This window comes from Passer domesticus, chromosome 3 (genome assembly GCF_036417665.1).
Source record: "Passer domesticus isolate bPasDom1 chromosome 3, bPasDom1.hap1, whole genome shotgun sequence".
Lineage (NCBI taxonomy): Eukaryota > Metazoa > Chordata > Aves > Passeriformes > Passeridae > Passer > Passer domesticus.
Window position 1 is genome coordinate 114941392 of NC_087476.1, and position 22806 is coordinate 114964197.

General features: G+C 42.0%; 1 protein-coding gene across 6 annotated transcripts in view; it reads right to left on the reverse strand.

Moving 5' to 3' along the window:
• XDH (xanthine dehydrogenase) overlaps nt 1-22806 on the reverse strand; it is a 70369-nt gene that overhangs the window by 6051 nt on the left and 41512 nt on the right. For all 6 annotated transcript variants that reach the window (XM_064415346.1, XM_064415347.1, XM_064415345.1 and 3 more), the window contains 21 exons: nt 22661-22753; nt 21557-21708; nt 20640-20733; nt 19733-19842; nt 16748-16932; nt 15772-15940; nt 15301-15390; nt 14526-14695; nt 12061-12184; nt 11544-11663; nt 9895-9991; nt 8771-8895; nt 7950-8083; nt 6595-6682; nt 5885-5971; nt 4325-4516; nt 3690-3835; nt 3021-3102; nt 2358-2453; nt 1512-1640; nt 423-497 (listed from right to left, as the gene is read on the reverse strand). In XM_064415346.1, coding sequence (XP_064271416.1) covers nt 423-497; nt 1512-1640; nt 2358-2453; nt 3021-3102; nt 3690-3835; nt 4325-4516; nt 5885-5971; nt 6595-6682; nt 7950-8083; nt 8771-8895; nt 9895-9991; nt 11544-11663; nt 12061-12184; nt 14526-14695; nt 15301-15390; nt 15772-15940; nt 16748-16932; nt 19733-19842; nt 20640-20733; nt 21557-21708; nt 22661-22753 — 2558 coding nt within the window. The remainder of the gene's footprint in view (nt 1-422; nt 498-1511; nt 1641-2357; nt 2454-3020; nt 3103-3689; nt 3836-4324; nt 4517-5884; nt 5972-6594; nt 6683-7949; nt 8084-8770; nt 8896-9894; nt 9992-11543; nt 11664-12060; nt 12185-14525; nt 14696-15300; nt 15391-15771; nt 15941-16747; nt 16933-19732; nt 19843-20639; nt 20734-21556; nt 21709-22660; nt 22754-22806) is intronic.

Consider the following 22806-nt stretch of genomic DNA (forward strand, 5'->3'; position numbering starts at 1 on the left):
TCTTCTCATTGAGAAGAAAGAAATATTGCAGACAAGGAGCACTATAGGGGCTGAATGGGAGCTCAACAAGAGCTGTCTATGCTACAGAATCCCTTCATTAAAAATCAGGTTTCCTTTTGTCCAAGACTGTAGTCTGACTATAAAGATAACCACTCAAGACTTTTGTCTGATGAAGTTTATTGTAGGCAGGCCCCAAAATTTGGAGAAATCTCAGGATTAAAGTAATAATTGACATCTTGGGGATGACCTCTTGTAAGTTTTAATTACTTGGAAATCTGTGCCAGGTTTGTGTTTCATTGTCTTTGCTCAAATCTATGCTAGCAAGATGCAGAAGGCCTGGAGGACACCTGCACACATGGTTTGCCAATTAAAACAATCTCTGACAATGTCCACTTGTCTCATGACAGACACAAACAGCTTACCCAGTCTTCCCAGGATCCTTTGGGATTAGACTGCTTGATTGGCTCAAGTCTTTTTAGGATAGTCTGACACGCGTTCTAGAAACAAAGAGAGTGAGAAGAAATAGTTTAAGATTTGAATAGCCAGCTTATGGTATTAAGAGCCCTCTAAGAGTTTCAAAGAACCTTGTATTTAAATCAATATTGCCTTTAGGACTTTGGCAAATCATAAAAAGGAACAAAGTTCACTAATGGATGTCTTGCTACATAGGAAGAAATGTTGTCTGAAAAGGATTTTAAAGGAAATTGGCTGTGCTGATACCAGAAAGGAATCCCAAATTCAGCACAGAATTCAGAACTTTGTGGACCATGACACAAATATAAGAAGTCTGCTCATTTATACATTAACTTTGTCTGTACCCCATCTGTACAGGACAGCTCAGCATAGCTTACAAGATGATCCTTTAACACTGAAAGAACAAAAAATTTCTTCCCAAAATTCAACCTACACAGATAAGCTGTGCAGAGAATAAAAACAGCCTGATTATTTTACTTTGCAGGTTTCACTTCCCCTTGTCTTTTAAACTGAGAATGACCAGTACTAAATTCTTGTTTTGAAATAGAAAAACCACATAGCCAGCAAATATATGCATTGGTAACTCCACCATGGCAGACAGCCACGACCATGCCATTGCTACAGCAGAACATTTGCTCTGAGCTGATCAACACTTAGAGCTTGTGCAGCACAGCTCTCAAACCATTTGCTATTAACACATGCAGCAAAACACATTTGTTATAGATAAGGCTGTATTAATTACTTTGAAGCTGGCTATTTAAATGGATGCATTCTCAGCAATCCCAAATACTCTATTTTTAGAGCTACCACAGGACTGAAGGAGAGTTTCAAATAACTTGAAAAATATAGTAATTGTCAATGTAATGCCACTGCTAGCTATACCAGCTAATGTTATGAGACATCCTCACACCGGAACTGCCTTTTGATGATTATTTTCCTTGTTTTCCTTAGGTAGCAACAGATAAATACAGGTCAGCTTTTCATGCCCTGGAGCCCTCCCTTGTAACCCAGTGCTTTAAATAACTCAGCTTCCGTACATAGACGGCCATTCCATTGATGTCGGCGCTGACTGAGGCGGCTGTCGGGGAGGTGTTTGGGACAGTGTTTGTGCTGGTCTCACTGATGTAAATTTTGGAGGTGGGGACTCCCAGGGCCCTGCTAGCGACCTGTGAAGCAAAGGTAAACAATTGGTAAGCAGCACTTCTTATCCATGAGCATTGGCAGTCATTGCTGGCACTGCCAGGACCCACTGCAACCTCTATCCTCTCCCACCATAAACTTTATTTTTCCTGTAGACTGAGTTGTTCCAATGACTGAGAACTGGCCAAGACATTGTTATATTTTAATTTCACAGACAATGTGTGTGTGCACATACACTTTTGCCACAATGACAGACATTCACTTCACTATTATAAGACTAAATTCTTCTCTCAAAAGTTTAAAAAAAACCAGAAGATCAAAAGCCTTATGAGATTTTTTCCTGTCATTTTCCTGCTAAAGGAATTATGCTCCCTTAAGCCTTTTTAACTACAAGAGCACTAGCATCTGCAGATATATATGTTTTCAATACAACTAATTTTTATATGAAATGGATAGAAAATGTACCTTTATGAGATTAACTGAAATTGCCAGAGTAGTTAAACTGTAAACATGACCTGCATTATTTAGATAATGAGATTTAAGATGATGAAGAATCTAATTCTAATACTTAGTTGTGATAATACCCTGGAAATCTAGCACTGCTGCTGAATCAATGAAGATGAATCAGTCCTGATTTGTTACTCTCTGGGAGGAAGTGTCAAGGTGCCTGAGGCAATGCTGTAGGGAGAGTGTAATTGTCCTGAAAAGATATCTTATTCAGTTAAGCCCAAACTCATTATTACCTGAATCATTTTGGTGTGAAGTCCTTGACCCATCTCAGTCCCACCATGTGTGAGTAACACAGAGCCATCTGTATACACATGGACCAGAGCTCCAGCCTACAACAGGAACATTAATCATAAATTAACTAGTGGAGTACTTAGCAGGCTACAGAGATAATTCAGAATTAGACAAAGGTTGTTCTTTGGTGCAACTAAAGCCACTTGTTTACACTTGAGGTGAGTTTTGCTTAGTCTCACCAACTCACTTATGTTTGTTATGTTCAAGTGACATAACAAACACCAGTCAGTATTTTCAGCTCAGAAAGCAGGTGAAGTAATCCAATCCTGCTCCTGTGAAATGCAGATGCACCCTTCACCTCAAATTTCCAACACCACGGACAGTCCATCAAATCAGCTCAAACACAGGAGCAGTGTTTCTACTATTGAGAAAGGCAGGAAAATCAACCTAACACAATACCATGGAAATGCAGCTGTATTGCTGTGTCTTTTGGACAGCATAAACTGGAAACTGTTGTGGTGCTCATTTTGGTTTGAAAAATGTGTTGCTCTTTTTTAACTAATTTACTACTTCAAGAAGCTCCAGTTTGGTGCAAATGGAGGAAGGCCTGGGGGAGATAGCATAAATCCAATTCTCTAGTAAAAGTGCAAATGACATTTACAGACCTGGTTCAGGAATGGGACAGTGAAACTGATGCCAAATTTGGTAGGAATGATGCTTATCCCTCTCTTTTTCCAGCGGTTCTGCCTGCAAGGAAAGAACATTATTTGTATACCCATGAGCCTTTTATCATGAATCAATACTGTGCTTCCCTCTGACTGTGCATCAAATGTAAATTAAACACCTAACTGTGATAAAGACTGAGTCCATCACTAATTTGTATTAAAGGCTTTCTTTGTGTGTTCCAACAAGAGGAAATTGCAACTGAAGATGCTTTCTGCAAGCATTATAGAAACAGCTGTCCATACTATCAACTGTTCAGTTGTATATACAAGCCAACTAAAAAAGTCTTTGAGGCAGAGGAAAGCATAAACAGATTGCCTTGACAGTCATGTGAAGATCTTAGCTGGACTTAACAGACCCCCTCTTCTTTGCAACAGTTCACTTAGAAAATCACATCATGCTAGGTCTGATTCTGGCCCCATTTGTGCTACCAGCTCACTGACAGACTTTTCCTCTGGCAGTGACCATAAAGGGATTTCAAAAGGGGAAATATTTAGAAGACAGTCTGCAAATATAAGGTGTGACTTCACATCACTCAAATTGCTAAGAGAACTTCAGAAGTTAGTAGGCAACAGTTGCTCCCAGTGACAGGACAGCTCCAGGGCACCTACTTGTTAAATTCCTCAATCAGTTTCTTCCTGGCGTGATAGCCGGAGCTGGACAAACATTCATCCCAGCATCTTCGTAGAGTAAATCCCTCCAGCTTTTGGTTAAAATGAGTTGTGTCTCCTTCGTGGTAGAGATTGAGCTTCCTCACCTTCCCAAAGAGACACAGAAAGGACAGGCCAAGTTTAATGCTTCAGACAAGGAGGGATGAGATCTAAAGGGTGTTGGTTCCTGGTTTTACTCCTTGGCTCTTTGTAGAAAGAGCCAAGGAGTAAAATAATTAACAAACATATATCTGTCTATGGGACAACATCAGCTAAGACATTAAGGCTGGAAATTTCAAGAGATTGGGACTTAAAGCACATTGTCAGTAAGATTCAGGTACTTGGGGCCTTTGGACTTTTTTCTTTTTAATATCCATCCTTACAGCAGATGTTACAAAATTGAGGCTACCAAGGAATTTAATTAAACAGAAGATAACCCATACTAGAATGTATCTGTCACACAAGTTTGAGATCCTGCTGGGAGCTCAACAAAAATGAAGCAAAAGTCCTTTTGCTTAAAAATCTTGTGTGGCTGCTGCAGTTCTCAGAGCTTGTTCAAAGGCAGAACCCCCTGGAAGGTGTCAGTGGGTCTGTACCTCCTCAGGTGGCAGGCCACACTTCCGAGCCAGGTCACTCATCCAGCACTCAGCAATCATCATTCCCTGGGGCCCTCCAAAGCCACGGAAGGCTGTGTTGGAAGGCAAGTTGGTCTTGCAAACGATGCCCACGCTGCTGACATTGGGGATGTTGTAGGAGTTATCCAAGTGTAACAGGGCTCTGTCCATTACCTGGTGAAGAAAAGGAATGGAGGTGGACACATTTCATATTAATTGGATGTCAGACTTCTCACCAGTGCTAAAACCAGACCAGAAGCTAATTTACAACAATCAGCATTTTCCCTAGCACCCTGCAGTGCTGCAGTCAACAGAGCTGGATGAGCACTGAAGTGCAGCCAGAACTGCCTCCCAGGTGCAATGGAATGTCAGGTAGTGTTCTCCTGAACAATAAGCACACTCCTCTGTTGACTCCTATGGCTCTGGGACAGATTGAGCTTCAAAGTCCTTTTTTGGCCCCAGGCTCATGCTGACTCAAACTGTCAGTAAATGCCATTATCTGTCAGGAAGAAGCAGAGTTTTCTTTTCACTATATTGAGTAATCTGTTACTGGAAAAGTGACTCAGCGCTGGGTTATGTCAGGAGGGACAAACATATGAAATGAACATTTTCAGTAACTACTGAACTGCAAGATTTGAGATATTTGTCCACTTATTCTCCACACTGGGAAAGGCCCAGAACTTCCTTCTGGCTTGTGTTTTCAGACTTCCCTTCCAGCAGCAGCATAGAGAGGACATTACACACAACCAGACCTTATCTCTACATGGAGCATGTGCCTGATTCAGACACAGTCAAAAAGACAATTACACAGATGTGCTCTCAACCAGTCCCTCAGCTTATGCAAAGACACTTGCTTGTCATTCTGCTCTGCCCAGCACCAGCCACACTGCCAGCCAGGTAGAGAGCTCCTGCACTTCTTTCCTATTGAAAAGGATCAACTTTTGCAGAGAATTATCAAAGACTTGGTGGACTGGAGAAAGTGAGCTAGAATAAACCTGTGTGACACTAGGCTATTGAGTTGATCACTCACATGACAGGAAAGGAGAGGTTTTTACTCATCAGTGCAAAACTTCTTGGAAACAAACTCAGAACTTGGGCCCATTTTTTGTCCTTACTGCTTGGGAACACAGTGTTGGCTTTAGCCAGTCCTTTACAAGCTTGCCCTGATCAACCTATTGACTGGGATGCTTCTTTCTCCAAGGAATTATCTTTGCCCAGAGCTGGGGATCTATCAGCCATCTTGCATTGTGCAACAACATTTCCATCACAGCCCTCTGTAATGCAAAGCAAACATTCTTGACCCCTTTGCTCAATCCGAGTTATTACAGCATCCATAAGAATTATGTGGCACATGCCAAGACAGGTCAGTTGGCTCACAGAGCATTTGTAGAAGCTCCAAAAGCCCTTCAAAATCTGTTTTCAGTCATGTCAAAGAGCTGCATGTGCTAGCAGTGCTGTAGGCAACAGCTGTCTGAAGGCAGAGCAGAAGGTTGCACAGAAACACACCTTCTGCTTAATTAGCCATCAGAAAATTTTACTTACACCATGAGAGAGGTCTATAGAGTTGCCCCCATTGCTGTAGTATGACACCTCCAGACTCTTGACTTTCCCATTCTTCATGAAGCCAACCTGTCAAGAGAGTCACTCCTCAGTAATCAGTTTTCAACAAAATGCTCCGGTTTATGCTTGCCTCCAAAACCTGAATGGCTTTCACACAGGCAGAGAGGGCTGACTGTCCCCAGGGCAGGCACAGCCAGCAGCTGAGGGAGTTCCCCAGCAAAGGGTTCATGCATGTGTCAATCTTGCTGAAGAGAACTCTTCTAAATTAAGTGCTGGCCACTTACCACTGCCACAATTTCCTCAACAGGCTTTTGCTTTCAAAAGCAGCAGCAGTTGGAGGGGGATTGAAGTAGAAAGGAAGTTAACCAAGCACATTGCTGTGTAAAGGATGCTTTACAGGAATGGGAAAACCTCTGAAAGAAACATGACTGTCAGCAGGGTCAAAGTCTTGGCTGCAAGGACAGCAGAGTTATTTATGCTGAGGTCACAAGAAGGGAACCATCCAAGCCAAAATAACTTCTGCAGCACTTTAACAGGAAAAATGCTACAGCCCATCTGACCTGGCCCATTTGCAGCAGGGGAGATCAGCAGTGAAACAACCATAGCAGCGTTTTTTCACAATATCTTACTGCTCTCTGACGTCTCAGGGGACAGCACTGAGACCACCTGGCCTCCCCCAAGTGTGTGCATACCTTGTACCTCCCCAGGAAGGGGTGCCTCCCACCACTGATCAGCATGTCCTCGTCTCGATCCAGCATGCACCGCACTGCACGGCCAGTTCTGGGAAAGAACACGGGTTTTTAGGCAAAGCAGAACTTGTTCCTGAAGAACAAGGCTCTTCTCTTTGTCTTTCCAGGGTGGCAATGAACAGTTAAGGGTAAACTGCTTCGTTCATGTGTCTTGCTCTTAAGAATATGGCAAGACTGAGTAAAAAAAAAAACATCTCCAAAGTTGAGACCTGTTTGTGAAAACTCTTGCAAAGACTCTTGTATTAAAAAAGGATAATTTCTTTTAGAGATAGATGCTAATAACTAAGCAATCACTGTTTTCCAGACTATTTCTCAAGGCACTCTTTTGGCTTTGAAAAAGACAATGCCACAGGAATTATATAATAATGCAAAGCACTAACTAGCCTTCAATTTGACCTTGTTTCTTATTTGCTTATTTATTATCAAGGAGGAAAACAAGGGGGAGAGTAGGAGCGATTCTTAATTTTCTAACAACTTTGCCTTTCAACTGCCTGTCTTCAGGTTGTACCAGTATCTAGCAAATGTCATATATGTTGTTTTGTAGCCTCCAGGATGTCAAACAGTGGTTTGGCTGGCAGAGATAAAGAGAAGAAAAGGATGCAAATGTATTACTGATTAATTAGAGAAAGCAGATTGTTTGCTCAGAACAGAAAAAAATAAAGTCAATTTAAAACCAGAGTTTCATTTTGCCTGTCCTCATCCAAAGGTATTGTATCAAACTGCTGCTGTGGTGCAAGATCCCTCCAGTTCTGCCAGCACTGGGAAGGGCAGGGTACAGGCAGGGCAGAAATGTCACCTCAGAGGCCATGTCCACCCAAAACCTGCACAGTTAAACATGAGACCACAGCAACACTCTAGAAACCAGGAGCACATTTCCAATCTACTCTTTACAAATGGTTGCAACCTAGGTTAATTCCCTGACCTTTTAAGGGTTTGAAAAGTGTGGGTTCCAAGGCCTGCCACCATTCCTAGGGAAAAATCCCAGGAGGGAGTTTGCAGAAGACCAGGCATATAATGATGCAAGCCTGGTGTAGTAGAGTTTTGAACAAAGAACAGATTCTCATACCTCTATTAAACAAAAAAAACCCCATGGCTGGTGCTGGATTTTGAAATGGTTTGGGGTGAAGTGAGGGGGAAAGGCAAATAATTTGAGATACAAGAGTTTTCAGAGAGCACCAAAGGAGTAAAGAAGACATGCAGAGTATTGAAAGTGCTCCAGAAGAAATGGTGCTCCAGAAAGAGGCAGCCTGGGACAGTCTGAAGGAAAAAAATCCCTCTTCACCCACACCCAAACTTACTTGAAGGCTGCAACAGCCACTACAGATGTTAAAATAGTGCTCCTAGTCTCTTTTCCTCCAAATCCTCCTCCCATTCTTTTCACTCGAACCACAACCCGATTTGAAGGCACTCCCAGTGCATTAGCAGCAAACTCCTAAAGAAAAACGAAACAGCAGGACATATAGGGAGCTCAGCTGGTGTTTAGAACAGAATGCCAATACATTGCCTTCCTGAAACCATTTAAACAGTGCAAATATTGGATTTGATGGAATTGGAGCCAATAAGCCCAGCATTTGATCTCTGAGGGGGAAAGGCACAGTGCTGCAGCACACAGGGTCAGATTCAGGAAAAGACTGGCACAAGATGAGGTAACCAAGACACAGCTCTCATTTAGCACAGGCTTTGACATCCATACCACCCTCACTGCATTGAGAGGCCTTTGAACAGTCTTGGTGGGCCAGTAAACAGGCCAAGGGCACCCCATGGTGCCAGCAGCCAATCTCATGGAATGGGAGAGCTGGTGCACAGCCAGTGGTTTCACCACCTCTCTTTCTGAGGTGTCATTCAAGCCTCGTGTGTTCTGAGCAGCTGGGACCCTCCCCAGAAAGGGCTAAGCATGTAATCCCTCCTAACAAAGATGTGTTGCCCACAGAAATATCTCTGTCACCTGGAAGGAGATTCAGGACTCCAGCAGGATGGGTAAGGGCTTCAGATCCCATACCCAACTCTAAGCCTATGTGGTTTTTAATTGAAGAATAAAAGAACAACTATAAAACAACCATTCATCTAGTCTGAAACTGAGAAACAAGTGCCTTTTAGGCACCAGGTTAATGAGAAGTACCTGTGTCTTCATTGGGTTTTGGGTTGACACAAAGAGTTCCATCTCACCATCTTCTCCCTTTGGCACAGCCAAAGTACAGTGAGTTTCCAGGTAGAAATGCTCCTGACCACCAAGGTACATCTCTCCTAGAAAATTGAAATAAATGCCCCACAGAAAGGGCATCCCTGTTGTTATAAGGTGTCATCCATCACATGTTGTCTTCAATCTACTGCCTTCTGTACATGTGTTAAGTGACAACCCTTTGCTTTGCCCAGCACTGGATATCACTAGCTCTAAAACTGGCATTTCTGGTTCAATGTTTAAAAAACAACAAAAAAGAAAACAAAACAACAAAACACAATAAAAATTCCATACATGCTTCCTTTCCACTTTCTATCAATCTTAGTTATAAAACACAAGTGGCTGGCATTTCAAAAATAAGTCTGCACACCATTGATCCAGCTTCTCTGAAGATGCAGAATTTGGTGCCTTTCAAGGCTGCCTCAATAACACCACTGAGATAAGAATAAAAATAAATCAAGTATAGTCTAGCTGAGTAGATAAAATACAAGGTTACAGACTTTGAAACTGGAGAACAAAAATAGGAACCCAAAATGCCTCAAGATGATCTAACTGGGAATCAGTTTTCTATCACTGCATGTGGCTCTTTCCCAGGGTATCTTACCTGGCAGTGCTGAGGGTACAATTTCCAGTCATGCTACACACAATTAAATGTCAGAAACAGCCTCCTTTCTCAGCCATGGCCCTGATCTGTTCATTGTGGCCCATTTGTCTAAGATACAGCCATACATCAGATTAAAGGAAATTGGCTGTCTATAAGATTTAGACCAGATTATGTCAGGACAGGGAAAAATTTCAGAAAAGAAAAAAAAAAAATTAGTAGAATATTTGCTCAAGAAAAATGTGTGCTTTGATTGAAAAAAAGTGTTTTCTGGGGGCACAGCTGGCAGCATCCAGGTCTGTTTGAAACAATAACATTTGTATATCAGTCTGAAACTTTATATGAAATTAATTTAGTTCTTCAAATCCTACTCCCAGTATCACATAAAAAAAAAGGAGGCTGATGGCTTGACTTTTGTCACAAACTATACTATTTTAAAAGAGTTATTAATGCTTATTCTCACCCTCCAAAATGTGATCAGATTCTTCAAATCCTTTCTTCACATCTCCCTTATTAATCCTCTTTATATCCTTAAAGAAAGACTTTTTCTCAATCGCTTCCTAGGAAACAAAGACACAATGACATTTTTTGTCTAAGTGGAATGAAATCAAACCTTCCTCTAACTGAAGAAGAAATATCCAAGATAAAAAGCACAAGAACTTATCAGACACTTTCTGTGGTAGTAGCCAAGAGACTTGACTAAAAGCAATACAAAATAACTTTTGGCAGCAAAGCAATTTCACAGCCAATACCACCATAATTGGACAATCTTAAGGTACTCCTTGTGACTTGTTTTACATTGAGGACCCAGAACCTCCAGGCCTGTAACCACAAGAGCTATAATTTAATAACTTACAACTTATATTAACTCTTATCTGTAGCCCATAGGGTGGGAGAAAGGATTGAAAAAAAAAAGAAAAGAAAAAAAAGAAAGGAGAAATAAAAGAGAAAGAGAAAATGAAACCTCTTAGATCAGAAGTGCAGAAGTAGCTCACTCTGAGGTAATATACAGGGAAGTATATAAGGGAAGACTAACAAAGGCATTTTCCTTTTGCTAAAACTGAAGCTTTCCATAATGAAAACAACCCCCACCAAACATCAAGCAACAAAACCAAAAAAACCACCAGCACGTTTTTGGCTCCACTCTCATGTTCCCTGGGTGAATGAACAACTAGAAGCCTCAGAAAAGGCAAAGGTCTCACCCATTGTTTGTTAATCTACAAATCACCCAAACAACCCCAAATCTCTGTCCTCACATGACAGTACCAATGCCTGCACGAGACTTTTTCTATTTACATGAATACAGTTTCATGTAAAATTCATTACAAAATACATGGTATGAAATATTGACTATTAAAAACATTTCCTTAGAATCCTGTTTCTAGTTTCTCCACTAAAAATGGCTTCATACATTTTTCTTTCTCATTTCTAGAAATGAATGCTGTGTAGATATCATTTGCTTTTACTGTCTCATAAGGAGATCTTATCAACAAATTTTCTCGTGAAAAAAGCATGAAATGATCATGCATTGTTGATATTTATTTCTTCAGCTTTGAGAAAAGGCACTTAAAGACTGTGGCCATACAGTTCACAGCAGGGAGTGAACTGAAAATTAATTGAATCAGCTTAGAAACTAGATAAGTGGTCTGCAGAAATCTCAGAGAAGCAGTGCAGTGACAGAGCTAGAAAAGACATTTTCACACCTTATTACTTCTAGTTATAAATGAGAGAATGAAGAGGGAACGGATATCAATGAAGCCAGCAGGGTCAGACCAGACAATATTAAAAGCAAGCTTCTGTGGATAAGAATGTAAACCACAGTAACCTTTTTTATTTAAACAATTTTCTGTTGAGCACAATATTAACTCCCTGAGCTTGGTTTATTTGTGTCAGCTTTAAATAGCACAGAAAAAGGTAATGTACTCTAAATCAACAGGGCACCAAAGATGTACCTTCTTTATATTTAAAATCACAAATTATTTCTTCTATCAGTGTCCTTTTGCACCCACAAACACAAACAAAATGTGGGGCTAAGTAACCACATGTGTGAGAACAGAACTAGAGAGCAGGGGGTCCCAAGCCAACTGCAGATGCAGAACTGAGCCATCTTACCTGAATTGTGACAATAGGTTGTAGCTCTTCATACTTAACCTTCACAGCTTTAGCTGCTCTCCTGGAATGTTCCTGTGTGTCTGCAAGGACTGCACCGATGATGTGACCCACACAGGTGACCTACAGGCGACATTGGGACCCACCATCACTTGGGGTGTGTGTTTGCAATGAGGAGAGACTCATGATAATTCTCTTTATCTATTCCTTTTATGCAGTTTGTTCAGGCCAGTCTATTAAAAATCAGCCTGGGGAAAATAATCACAAGCAAATTTGGACAGCAACTGAGTGAGTGAGCCTGTCCCAGGGGGCTGCAGCTTAGAGAAGAATTGTGGAGATAACAGAGGAGAGGGGCACAGGGCAAAGGCACTTGGGCCTTATTGAATTTGGCACTAAGATTTCTATTGACCCCAGTGCAGTTGGAATTATCTCTGTATGAGGTAGAGGACTTGACTGGACAGTATGAGAAATGTTATATCCTGAGCAGCATGATTGAAAAAGGCTACTTTTAGCTACATACCACATCCTTAGCAAAGACAGTCTCATCATTAGCGATGCCAGTGACATTACTGCCAGGAACATCCTTGGCAGAGACAAAACACACAAACCCAGGAACACTCTGAGCTTCAGATGCATCTATAGAACTAAGGAGAGAAGGAGAGATAATGTTATTTCTCATTTTTTCTTTGTGTAAGCAATTATGAGATTCCAATACAAATTCAGGCCTGATTTCCTTGAGTTTGGCTATGCCACGTGAATATCATGTGAGACTGTGACAGCACAACATATGAGACTAAAATAATTTGGGATCTATATGAAAATGTTAATCCTGACTGTGAGACTGATCAGCACCCTGCTTCTTTGGACTATGTCATACATCTTTTCCCCAAGACATATCTGAACTTGTGTTAGTGATGCTGTGCCTCCACTGTCTTCTTAGATGCCATGATTCTTGCCATGAAGGCAAGAATATGGATAAATGTGAAATTTTAGTGCAGATATGTATCATCTGCCATGGGTGAGTCAGGGAGAAATTATTGAGGATCAATCATAAGGAAGCTTTAGGGTTTTTAAGAGGATGCAAAAGGAGTGATGGTCAAAAAGACAAAAACTTTCATGAAAGGCTTTCTTTGGTAATCAGCAAAAGTATCTAACCAAAATACTTGTCTGCTTCAATCACATATAGATTTAAAACTCAGTGACAAAATAACTAAAAAAGGGCAATATAATTTAATTTTTACATTGAGAACTTCGTAAAAATATATTACAAAAGACTTTCAGGATCCTTTTGCAATATTCTGTACATTGGCTTTACAGAGAAACAGTTGTGAATAGAAGTGCTGTGGCTTTGATTTTGCTGACTGGATGATTTATTGCCTTCTGTAAATTGCTGCAATTTTTTCAGCAACTTGTTTAGATTCCTAAAACTTTGATATAAACTGTGCCTGAAAGCAGCTGTTAATACATCCCACTGAGCCAGAGAGTTTTAAAGAAGACATTAAATGTATGAATGAACTTTCCCACATGAACCCCTAGACAGCAGGAACTCAAAATGCTATTTTTCTTTGGAAAGCTCTCTTTCCTGTGTTTCTGCAGCAGTAGCTCAGAAACAGCCCCCTAACATTTCCCTTCGTTACAAATGCAGAGGCAGCTGGTGTCTGATTTACACTTGGTGCTCAAAATCTGACTAGGATGAAGTGGAAGTTTTCAGAGTCAATATTTTGACTCTGCCAAAATCATAGGTTGATACTTTTGTTCCCTGATTAAATATTCCTCCACAGAATGCTACAGGCTCCCAGCCTGAAATATGTGTACAAAACATGAATGCAAGAGAATGTGTACAGGAACTTCTGGAGAACACTGCATGTTGTGGTCACAAGCATGGATGGGATGCCTTCTCTATCTCCCCATCTGCCCTGGTGGTAGTAACACCACTTAAGTGTCTGCATTGCACATTGCAACACCTAAAAATTAACTGTGATGAACAGAGCAGTTTCTTTCATAACCTGGGAGTCAATTACTACATCTGTGCATCCCTGACCACCATGCTGCCCATGCCACAATGGGAAAGCTCTGCACAGGAAGCCTAACTAGGCAGGAAGTATTGCCTAAGGAATGCACCGCACATTTATGGGCTGTTGAGGGTGACACGAGCCAGTGTAACACAGAGTGTCCCACATCAAAGCAGCTGAGGGCAGAAGAGAGACTGCAGAGCCACCACCATATAAACAAAATCAGGGTTTGTGGGGGCAGCCAGTCCTGCAATATGACAGCATTAAAATTCATATGAGAATGTAGATGGCATTACCTGCCAGGATTGGCCTTTAGGAGTTGGTTATTCGCTATTGTTATAAATTAGGTACCAGTCAGGCCCTGGGTGGACAAGATGTTTTCTGAGACAGCTGCATTTCCAAATACTGACCTGTCCACCTTGCTACAGCCAAGCACAAACAGAGCTATACCTCACAACTGATGCAAATTCAAAAATTACTTTTGTGCACAGGGCTTGATCAGAGCCAGGGCAGGCAAAACCCAGTGCCCACAGCTGACTCACCAGCAGGAGAGCTGGTAGAATTGCATCTTACAACCTAATTTTTCAGGCAGACGGAAGGAGAATCATCAAGCTGCATGCTCCAGTTAGTGATTAAAATGACATCCCAACCTCTGTGGTGCTCTCCTACCCTGCTCCTTTTTAATCCTACATGCCTAAGAGATGGGAAATGCAAAAAGTTTGGCCTAGGCTGAGGGCTTTTGTGCTTCAGCTAAGCCCAAAGTTTGGTGTTGGTTCCCTCACATTCCCACTGAGGCAGACTTGCAAGGCAGCTGTCACACACACACAGCTCGCCTCTGTGTAACAATGTGCAAAGAACTGGAGCTCCCACCTCAGCAAAACCTCTCCCTCACCCACACCCTGACAGATTGATGTTTTCCAAGCCACCAGGCACCGGATGCTTCCAACATTTGGAACGGAGAAGCAACACTTACAGGATCTTGGCGTGGGCCTTAGTGCTGGTCACCAGCGTCAGGTACAGCTCGTTCTCGTAGTGCGGGATGTCATCGCAGTACACAGCTTCTCCACTGGCTTGTTTGGCTGCTGAAACGTGCACCAGAGGCCTGCCCACCATATCTTCCACAGCCTGCCCCTTGGGCACTTCCTGGAGTAAAACACATGGCTAGCTGCTGCTGGCTTGGGTGGAAGGGGATGGAAGCATTGATGGGAGAACAAAGAGCACTGTGAGACATTCTAGAGAATGGGGAATGGGATGGGAGCTCAGTCCTGTGTGAAAGAAGGTAAACAAGATACCACAAGATGTGGCTACACAGAGGGGAGCTGTAGGGAATGAAGTGAAAATAGTTTGGGGTTTGATTTCACATCTTGCATAAGAAAGTTCAAGTTCTGAAACTGGACTCTACTCTCAAAGCTGAAGAGAATAGGTCACTAACAGAAATAAGAAAGAAGATACATCCCAAGTGTGAAGCCTGAGAGATCCAAGAAAGGCAGGCTATAACTGGGGAAAGCTGAAAGGGAATTTCAGTTTGGATATAGAGCTGGGTACAGGAGAAAAAACCATTTTTATTGTATCCTAAAGTAAGGAAAGGATTGAGACCCAAATACAAGCTTCATGCATGGCATTATCAAAGTTTATGCGATGACCATACTTAGGGAGACAAGAAGATAAGAAGCAGAGTTTGAGCTACAGAAAAGCCTGCATTTATGTCATGCTGACACTGCTACTTACTTGGGAAAGCTGCTACTTACTTGGAAGAGCTGGGCATTTGCAATGGGATCTTTGTGAAACAGCTCTGTAGCACTGACGTAGTTTGAGGGGACAGGCTCACACACAGTTTTCTGCCAGAGACATATTAAAGAAAATCACCTTCCTTTCCAACTCCTTTCTCACATTCCCTAGTAGCTCAGGATATTTTCCATTCTCCATCTCCCACTTAAGGTAATCCATAATCTACCGAGTTAAAGGTGAATGAGACTGGCTCTGTGCCAAGAACAACCACAGAGCCACTTGTAATGCTGCAAATAGGAGAAGTCCAGGAATCATCCTGTGAACCACAAGGTGAGGGTGCCATGAGGAAGCAAGTGGGGAGCTCTGGAGCTATTGCAGCATGGATTTTGTTATCAGGTGGAACTCTGCTCAAATCTGAACTCTCCCTGTGCCTTCCCCAAGGAACAAAGAGGTTCTCCTTCCCCAAATCTGCCTTCCCAAGGAGCACTCACAGTGCCACTCTTGCTCAGTTTCTGAAGGACTGTCAGGTAGAACTTGAAGAAGAAGCTGAGGGTAAGCGTGCGTCGGAAATCCACCATGCCCCCGGGAGCAGAAGGAGACAGATCCATCTCACTCGACAGCAGGCGACAGGCATCCTGCAGCAGCTTCTCATTCCAGTCCCTGCAAGGGAACAGAGGGGACACAGAGACCTTGTTCAGATCTAAATTCACCAGGGCAGACTAACTCTTGTGACACAGAATATGCTGAACTGGAAGGAGCCCATCAGGATCACCAAGTCCAGCTCCTGGCCTTGCACAGAACAGCCCAAGGGTCACAGCGTGTGCCTGAGATTGTTGTCCAAATGCTTCTTCAGCTGTCAGGCTTGTGACCACCAAATGCTTCTTCAACTCTGTCACAGGCTTGTGACCACTGCCCTGGGGAACCTGTTCCAGTGCCCAACCACCCTCTGGGTGAAGAAACTTTTCCCCTGATATCCAAACTAAACACCCTAAACACCCCCTGACACAGCTTCATGCTGTTCTCATGAGATGTCAAGCAACAGCGTAAGTTCTATCTGGTCATAGCACATGTGTGTGCTTTGCTGTCATCTTGGGCTCATGTTACTCCCCTAGAGATATGGCAAAGCTATTGCATGATAAAACCCCTGACTTTTCTGTCCAATTTGAAACAAACCCAGTTTTGTAGGTCATGAACACATCCAGCTGCTGTCCACTTCAACTGATGAGTGAATTTGGAAAGAAAATGTCTCTCTGAATGAGGGAATGGCATGGATCTTTGAGGGTAAGGCATACTGGAGGAAGCAAGGCATTACACAAAACACACTGCTGCAGAAGCATAACTATACTTCTTCCCCTTTCTCTTTTGATGTACTTTTAGAGAGGATTTAGGAAGTTTTAGATATTTAAACTGCTCTGTAAAAATCCACACTGTTCCATTAGACAATCTTTATCACAGATAAATTCCTACCTGCCAGTGAGTTCCTTGCAAGTTTTTAGTGCCAGGACAGTGGTAGGAGCCATTCCTCCATAACTTAGTTTTATCTCCTCCACTCGGCTTGTGCCATCTTGGAACTGCACTCTCAACCCACAGGTGACAATAGCAATGTCATCCTCACGACGGGAAGCCTGCTTGAAAGCTGAGAAGTATTCACCCTGAAAAACAGGAAAATATTTCTTCATCCTCTGCCTTGGCATGCTTTGGAGTGTAAATGTGGACAAGCTGTTTACCTATCTCTATGTGCATGAGTTATTCCAGAGAACAGTATCTGGTTGATTCATTGTGCAGGGCCAAGCAGGACATGTTTGCTCAGGCAGCACTGTTTATTTTCACATAAATCAGTGATTAATTCTAATGTATGAGTTCAGTGGTTGTTACCAAGCCTAGGACTGTGGGGGGAAACAAGATTTGACAGATCTGCTCGTGCCTATCACATTTTTCCATATTTCAAGAGGAAGAACCAAGACAGATTGTTTGTGCATAAACAAAATTACAGTTTCTCAACAAGTTTTCCTTCCTCCCAGACTGTTAAGCTGGAAGTCTAATCAGTAAAACCCATATCCTAAACCCCTTCCCTTCAGAAGTCTTTGAAATCTGCAAGAGCTGAAATCAGTAATCACAAATGTCTCTCAGTTCTAGAGTAGACCAGAATAATTCAGTATTAATAATTCAGTCTATTCAGTAGACCAGAATAATTAATAAAAGAAAATTTCATCTGTTACAGGAAATAGAATTCTCAGTTACTGTCCTGGTCTCCAAAGAGCGAGAAAATTCCTGTAAATGCACCAGCAACTGCAGTGCACAAAACTCAGCAGCTCCCTTGTCAAGAGTGGCTGTAAATATGAGATTCACACCCTACCAGGATGCACCATGCAATGGTGACACCCTGGAGCCACAGCATGGAGTGTCCTCTCACCTGTACTGCAGGTGAGGACAAATTGCTGCTCAGGCACCCTGCAGACTAAGAGAGGAATCAGAGCTGATGTTTGCACTGCCCTTCTGGAGAGTTTTCTGACAAGTTTCTTCTCTCCAAGCGACTCCACACAGCACAGCAGTCTGTTTCATTAATTACCTCTAATCTGAAGTGGACAGCAATTCTTTCATTATTGAATAGAACAATTTCTCTCCTCTTGACAATGACAACAGTTTCACAAGAGGCCCCTTTTGTACATCAAGGGCTTGTTACTGGAGATATAACTGAAGGGTGTGCTTCATTTCCTGAATTCAAATAATTACTCAGCAGCCAGCAGATAATAGCAGAGGAGCATCAATAGCATCCTTCCAGTGAGGACATTCTGCCACTCTGCTTGTTAAAACAATTAGCTTTCAAAGAGGAAAAAAAGCAGCCTCCTCTCTTACTGTAATCAAGAGATTTCCAATAACATGACTGCAACAAGACGGAAATATTGCCTTCACTCCTCACAGGACACCTTAATTTTCTTCATTCAGAGTCCTGTGGGAGGAAAGGCACTCATGACCTTTCCTCACTTGCAGTGTAGGTAAGTGACCCATCTCATCACATGTCTGCCTGGGTCTCCTGGCAAACAGCAGAGCATGTTAATTATTTCTGCTCTTTGGCTCTTATCACACCAAGGGTAAGCAGTCTTACCCTTGGTGTGATAAGTTACATGAATGCAAGGCATAACATCAGTTTCAAACAAAATCAAATTAAAAAATTCTATCTAGCTGTGTGCTGAAACAGCCCTGCTTTCATTCATGAGGATCACATTGCAGAAAACTTTGCCTGCTGCATGCCAGCACCTTCAGAAATGCCCTGAAGAACTTCGGCCTCATTTGTGAGCAAAGATCAGCTAAGAAACCATGAAGTTCAGAGTTCAGAAGTTGGTTTAGTTTTTCAGATCAATAAGCTGCATAGGGCTGAAGTCACTGCCCCTGCTTGTAAACATTTGTTTGTTTTGTGAAATTGCCATGAAACTGCCATATGGGTGGAGGAATACAGTGTTTTCCATTGGCAACTTCAACCATGTTTTTCATTTTGGCAAAAAGTGATGCTTTTATCACAAGACCAAAGGATTGCCCAGAAATAGATGAAAAAAACACCATAAATAAAATAATTTTGTTCCTTTAGTAGTTAAATAGAAAAATTTGAGAGGATAGACAAGGGATTTATTAGTCCTCTCCCATAATACAATGGCACTTTAAGTAAATCAGTGTTTTCTATTTATAAAGAAAATGCATCACCATACTGCAAATCCTTGCATCTTATGACTAGGAGCCACAAGCCCTAAGAAGGTAAACACCTTCACAAGCATAAAATCACATTCTGATGTTCTCAGGCCTAAAGGAAAAAAGCAGAGTTTTACTTAAACACTGAATCAGTTGTGGTTTATGCTGCTACTGCCAAGAAGCACTCATTGCTCCCTTCAAAGCAAGTTGTGCAGCCTCATTGGCAGCCCACATAGCCAAAATGCCCTAATAGCCAGTTCTTGTGGTTTACATCTTGCAAGACAAGAATGCAGAAACTGAACTTCCCTTTTATCCATACTGACTCTTCCCCATTTCATTTCCTGTATCAGCTCACGGAAATTAGGCAGGAATCTTTGGCACATTAACTTCACTCTGCATCAGAAATTGCTAAAACCTTTTCTGTTCTGCTTTTCAAGAAGAACTTCTACCTCTGGGAACATCATTTTGACACTTTTCATCATTACCAAATGCACTCAAAAAGCTTCAGATAATAAAGTGAAATTTCTCTTCCTTGCACTAGGAACTTCTTGGGCTTACCATATTTTATCAGAGAGCCCTGCTCCCCCTGCTTGTGAAGAATAGTGTGCTGCTGAATTTTCTCCAGATAATTCACTTGCTTCCTGGTCCACTTGGGACCACATAAGCATTTGGGAATTGGTCAAGAAAAAGGTGTCTAACTTTGAAAACAACATTTAAATAACAGCATTTTAGCTCTACAGACAGTGAAGTTTTTTCTTACAAACTTACCTTTTTGCTGTAGGGTATTTCAACAGAGAGGAGTATTTCTTCAGGCTTAACTATTGTCTTTCTGTAGCCAGTGAAAAACTTCTCATCCATGGTGACTGTCCTTTTGCCCTCTGTAGAGCAAAGGGACATCAATGGTGAATAAATGAAGAATGGCAATAGTATATGTGGAAAACCTTCAAACCACACAAATCACTCTTGATATGATATCTGATTTAATTTTTCCACTCTCTTTCACCAAATCAGGAAAATCTCAGATTTCTTTTGTTATTTATGGAATCTATAACTGCTTCTGACTACATACTAAATTTTCTTTGTACATGAACTGATAAAAGAGACCTCCTTCTTTATCTAATTAAAGCTTAGCCTCCAGGTGAGCCAGTTTCCAACACTTTAATTAAATCCCCCTCTTTCTCCTTTCCATAGCCTGCACACAAACCCAGTCCACTGACTGGACAGTTCACTTACTTCAAGGATACTATTTTTTAAAAAAATTCCTAAGAACAAATAAACACTGAGATGCTTGGCTTTCTTCACAGAAAAAAACCCCCCAAGTTTCAGTCTTTATCTGACTAAACCAGAAGGATTAAAGTAAGATAGTGACAGAAACTATTTCATGCCTATTATTTTTCATTAGAACACATCTTTAACCAGCTCTTCACAAGGATGTGTCTAAGTATACACACAGTAGCAGAGATTCCATCTGGCACAGAAGTTCAAAATTCTTTAGGAAGCCAGCCTTAGGTCTAGCTTTAGGACTTTTGCCTTAAAGAGTGTGAAAACACAGAAGACTCAGACTAATAATGTTAATTTCCACTTTCAAGTTCTGGCCTGACCTATCAACCCATGGCAGAGGGCTGCTGACTATCCCAACTCCCCTCAGTGCCACAGGGAAATGTAAGCAACTTACCTTTTGATATCAAAGTCAGTTTGCTGCCACTTGCCATTAAAACAGGATTTAAGTCAGAAATTGGGCTTGCTGTCATTATGTTTCCACCAATAGCCTAGAGTGAAAATAATGCATCAGATAATTATTAACAATCTAAGCAATTTTTGGCCTTTAATTAATTGGGAAAACCCAAGCCCCATGAAATCAGATGCTGTCTCAGACAATATTAACATTAGCCTGAAAAAGATTGAGAATAGTGTTTGCTAATGCATCAAGACTACCTTATGCTCAAACTTCAGATGCACAACCATGCCAAAATTCAATCACTGTACCTGCTATTAAGGGAGGAGCCATGAAAATAAAAAGGGTATTTTCAGTAACAATCAGGACCCAAGGGTTTTGGCTGCAAAACAAATTCATGGCACAGTGTCTCGTGGAACAAAAGTTCTTGTTTGGTAGGTTGGTTTAGCTGCCTGCTTGATATTTTTTTCTTACAGCACATGGAGTTTGAACACACCTTCCCCTTTAAAACTAGAGGAAAATTTGCCAGTTCTGATACATTAACTCTGTGACTGCCCTAGTTGTCATGGCAATATATACACACCTGCTTCTTTGAAGCTTGTCCAGCACTCTAAATACTTTTTTTGTTCAATTAGTCAAATCTCACTCCAGTTCCCCCCACTTGGTGATAACAGCAGTGGAAGACCTGGAGAACTGCCATGTTTCCCTCACTTGCTAGATGTGTGACATCAGTGCAGCACAGACACCAGCTGAGACCCCACCACTTTCTGGGCTTGATTTTTGTGTGCTGGTTTCTTTCCCAAGGTTTGCAAACGTTCCCCTGTGGGATGCCAAGGGCACACCAGCACTGCTTGAGGCTGGGCAGCTCCTCAGACTGAGCCTTCAACTGCAGCCCCTGGTGCTCCGGAGTCACTTACAGCAACATTCCTGATCTGAGGCCCTGCAAACCAGCGCAGCTGCTCCAGGACTGCCTGGAAGATCTCTGTTTTGTATGGAGGAAGGTCTGCCACTGCTTTCCTCATCACCTCCTCTACTGACTTCAGGGTACAGGCAGCGCCGATGGTGACCCCTGTAAACAAACAAAGGAAATGTTGTTTTCCAAAATTTTGAGGTACTCAGGGACAGTTACTGTGTCTGCAAAGCTTAGATGCCACTGAGTTCAATTAGACCTTCAGTTACACCAGACCATTTAGAATGCACTGCATGTTAACATCACATCCTCGGAACAAAATTCACCTTTAAACCACAGCTCATGCTGGTGTTGTCTCCCACATGGCAGTAACACACCATCCCTTTGCATCAGTGTATTATTAACAATATTTGCCTCCTTTAGGTATTAGTTTGTCCTTTGAGAAGTGAACTCCAACTCCTTTCCAGTATCCACACTTTAAATATCCTACCAGACACTGGGCCACATGCACTAAATTGTCCTAGGTACTTCTATTTGACCCATTTCCATCACAAAGCTAAAGGCAATGGAATTATAGAATTGTTAATGTTGAAAAAGACCTCCAGAGATCACTGAGTCCAGCCTCTGACTGCACACCACCACGTCAGCTAAACCACAGCAGCAAAAGTCAAGTCTAGTCATTTCTTGAACACTTCCAGGGGTGGTGACTCCACTACCTCCATGGGCAGCCCAGCCCAGTGCTAGACCATGCTTTCAAGTGAAGAAATTCTTCCTGATGTTAATCTGAATATCTCCTGGCAGAGTTTGAGGCAGTTTCCTCTTGTCCTGTCACCTGTTACCTGGGAGAAGAGACTGATCCCCACCTTGCTACAACCTCCTTTCAGGGAGTTGTAGAAAGTGATAAGGTCACCCCTGAACCTCTTTTTCTCTGGGCTAAACATCCCCAGCTCACTTTTTTACATATCACTTACATGATTTCCTGTGGGAAAATGGGAAAGGTATAATGTATACAGAAAACAATCTTTAATCTGGGGATTTTCCTTCCCATCCTCTTTATTATTCCATGGAGTCCCCACTCACCTCGCAGGTGTTCTGCCTCTCTTTTGCTCACCTGTTTCAGTGTGCTGAACAGCATTCATTTCAGGGATCCATGCTGGTGCTATTATCACTGGATACAGGAGGTTCTTTAACCTCATCTCGATACCTTAATGAAAAAACACTGTTTGGTACTTGTGTGACATGGCTACTGCTGTACAT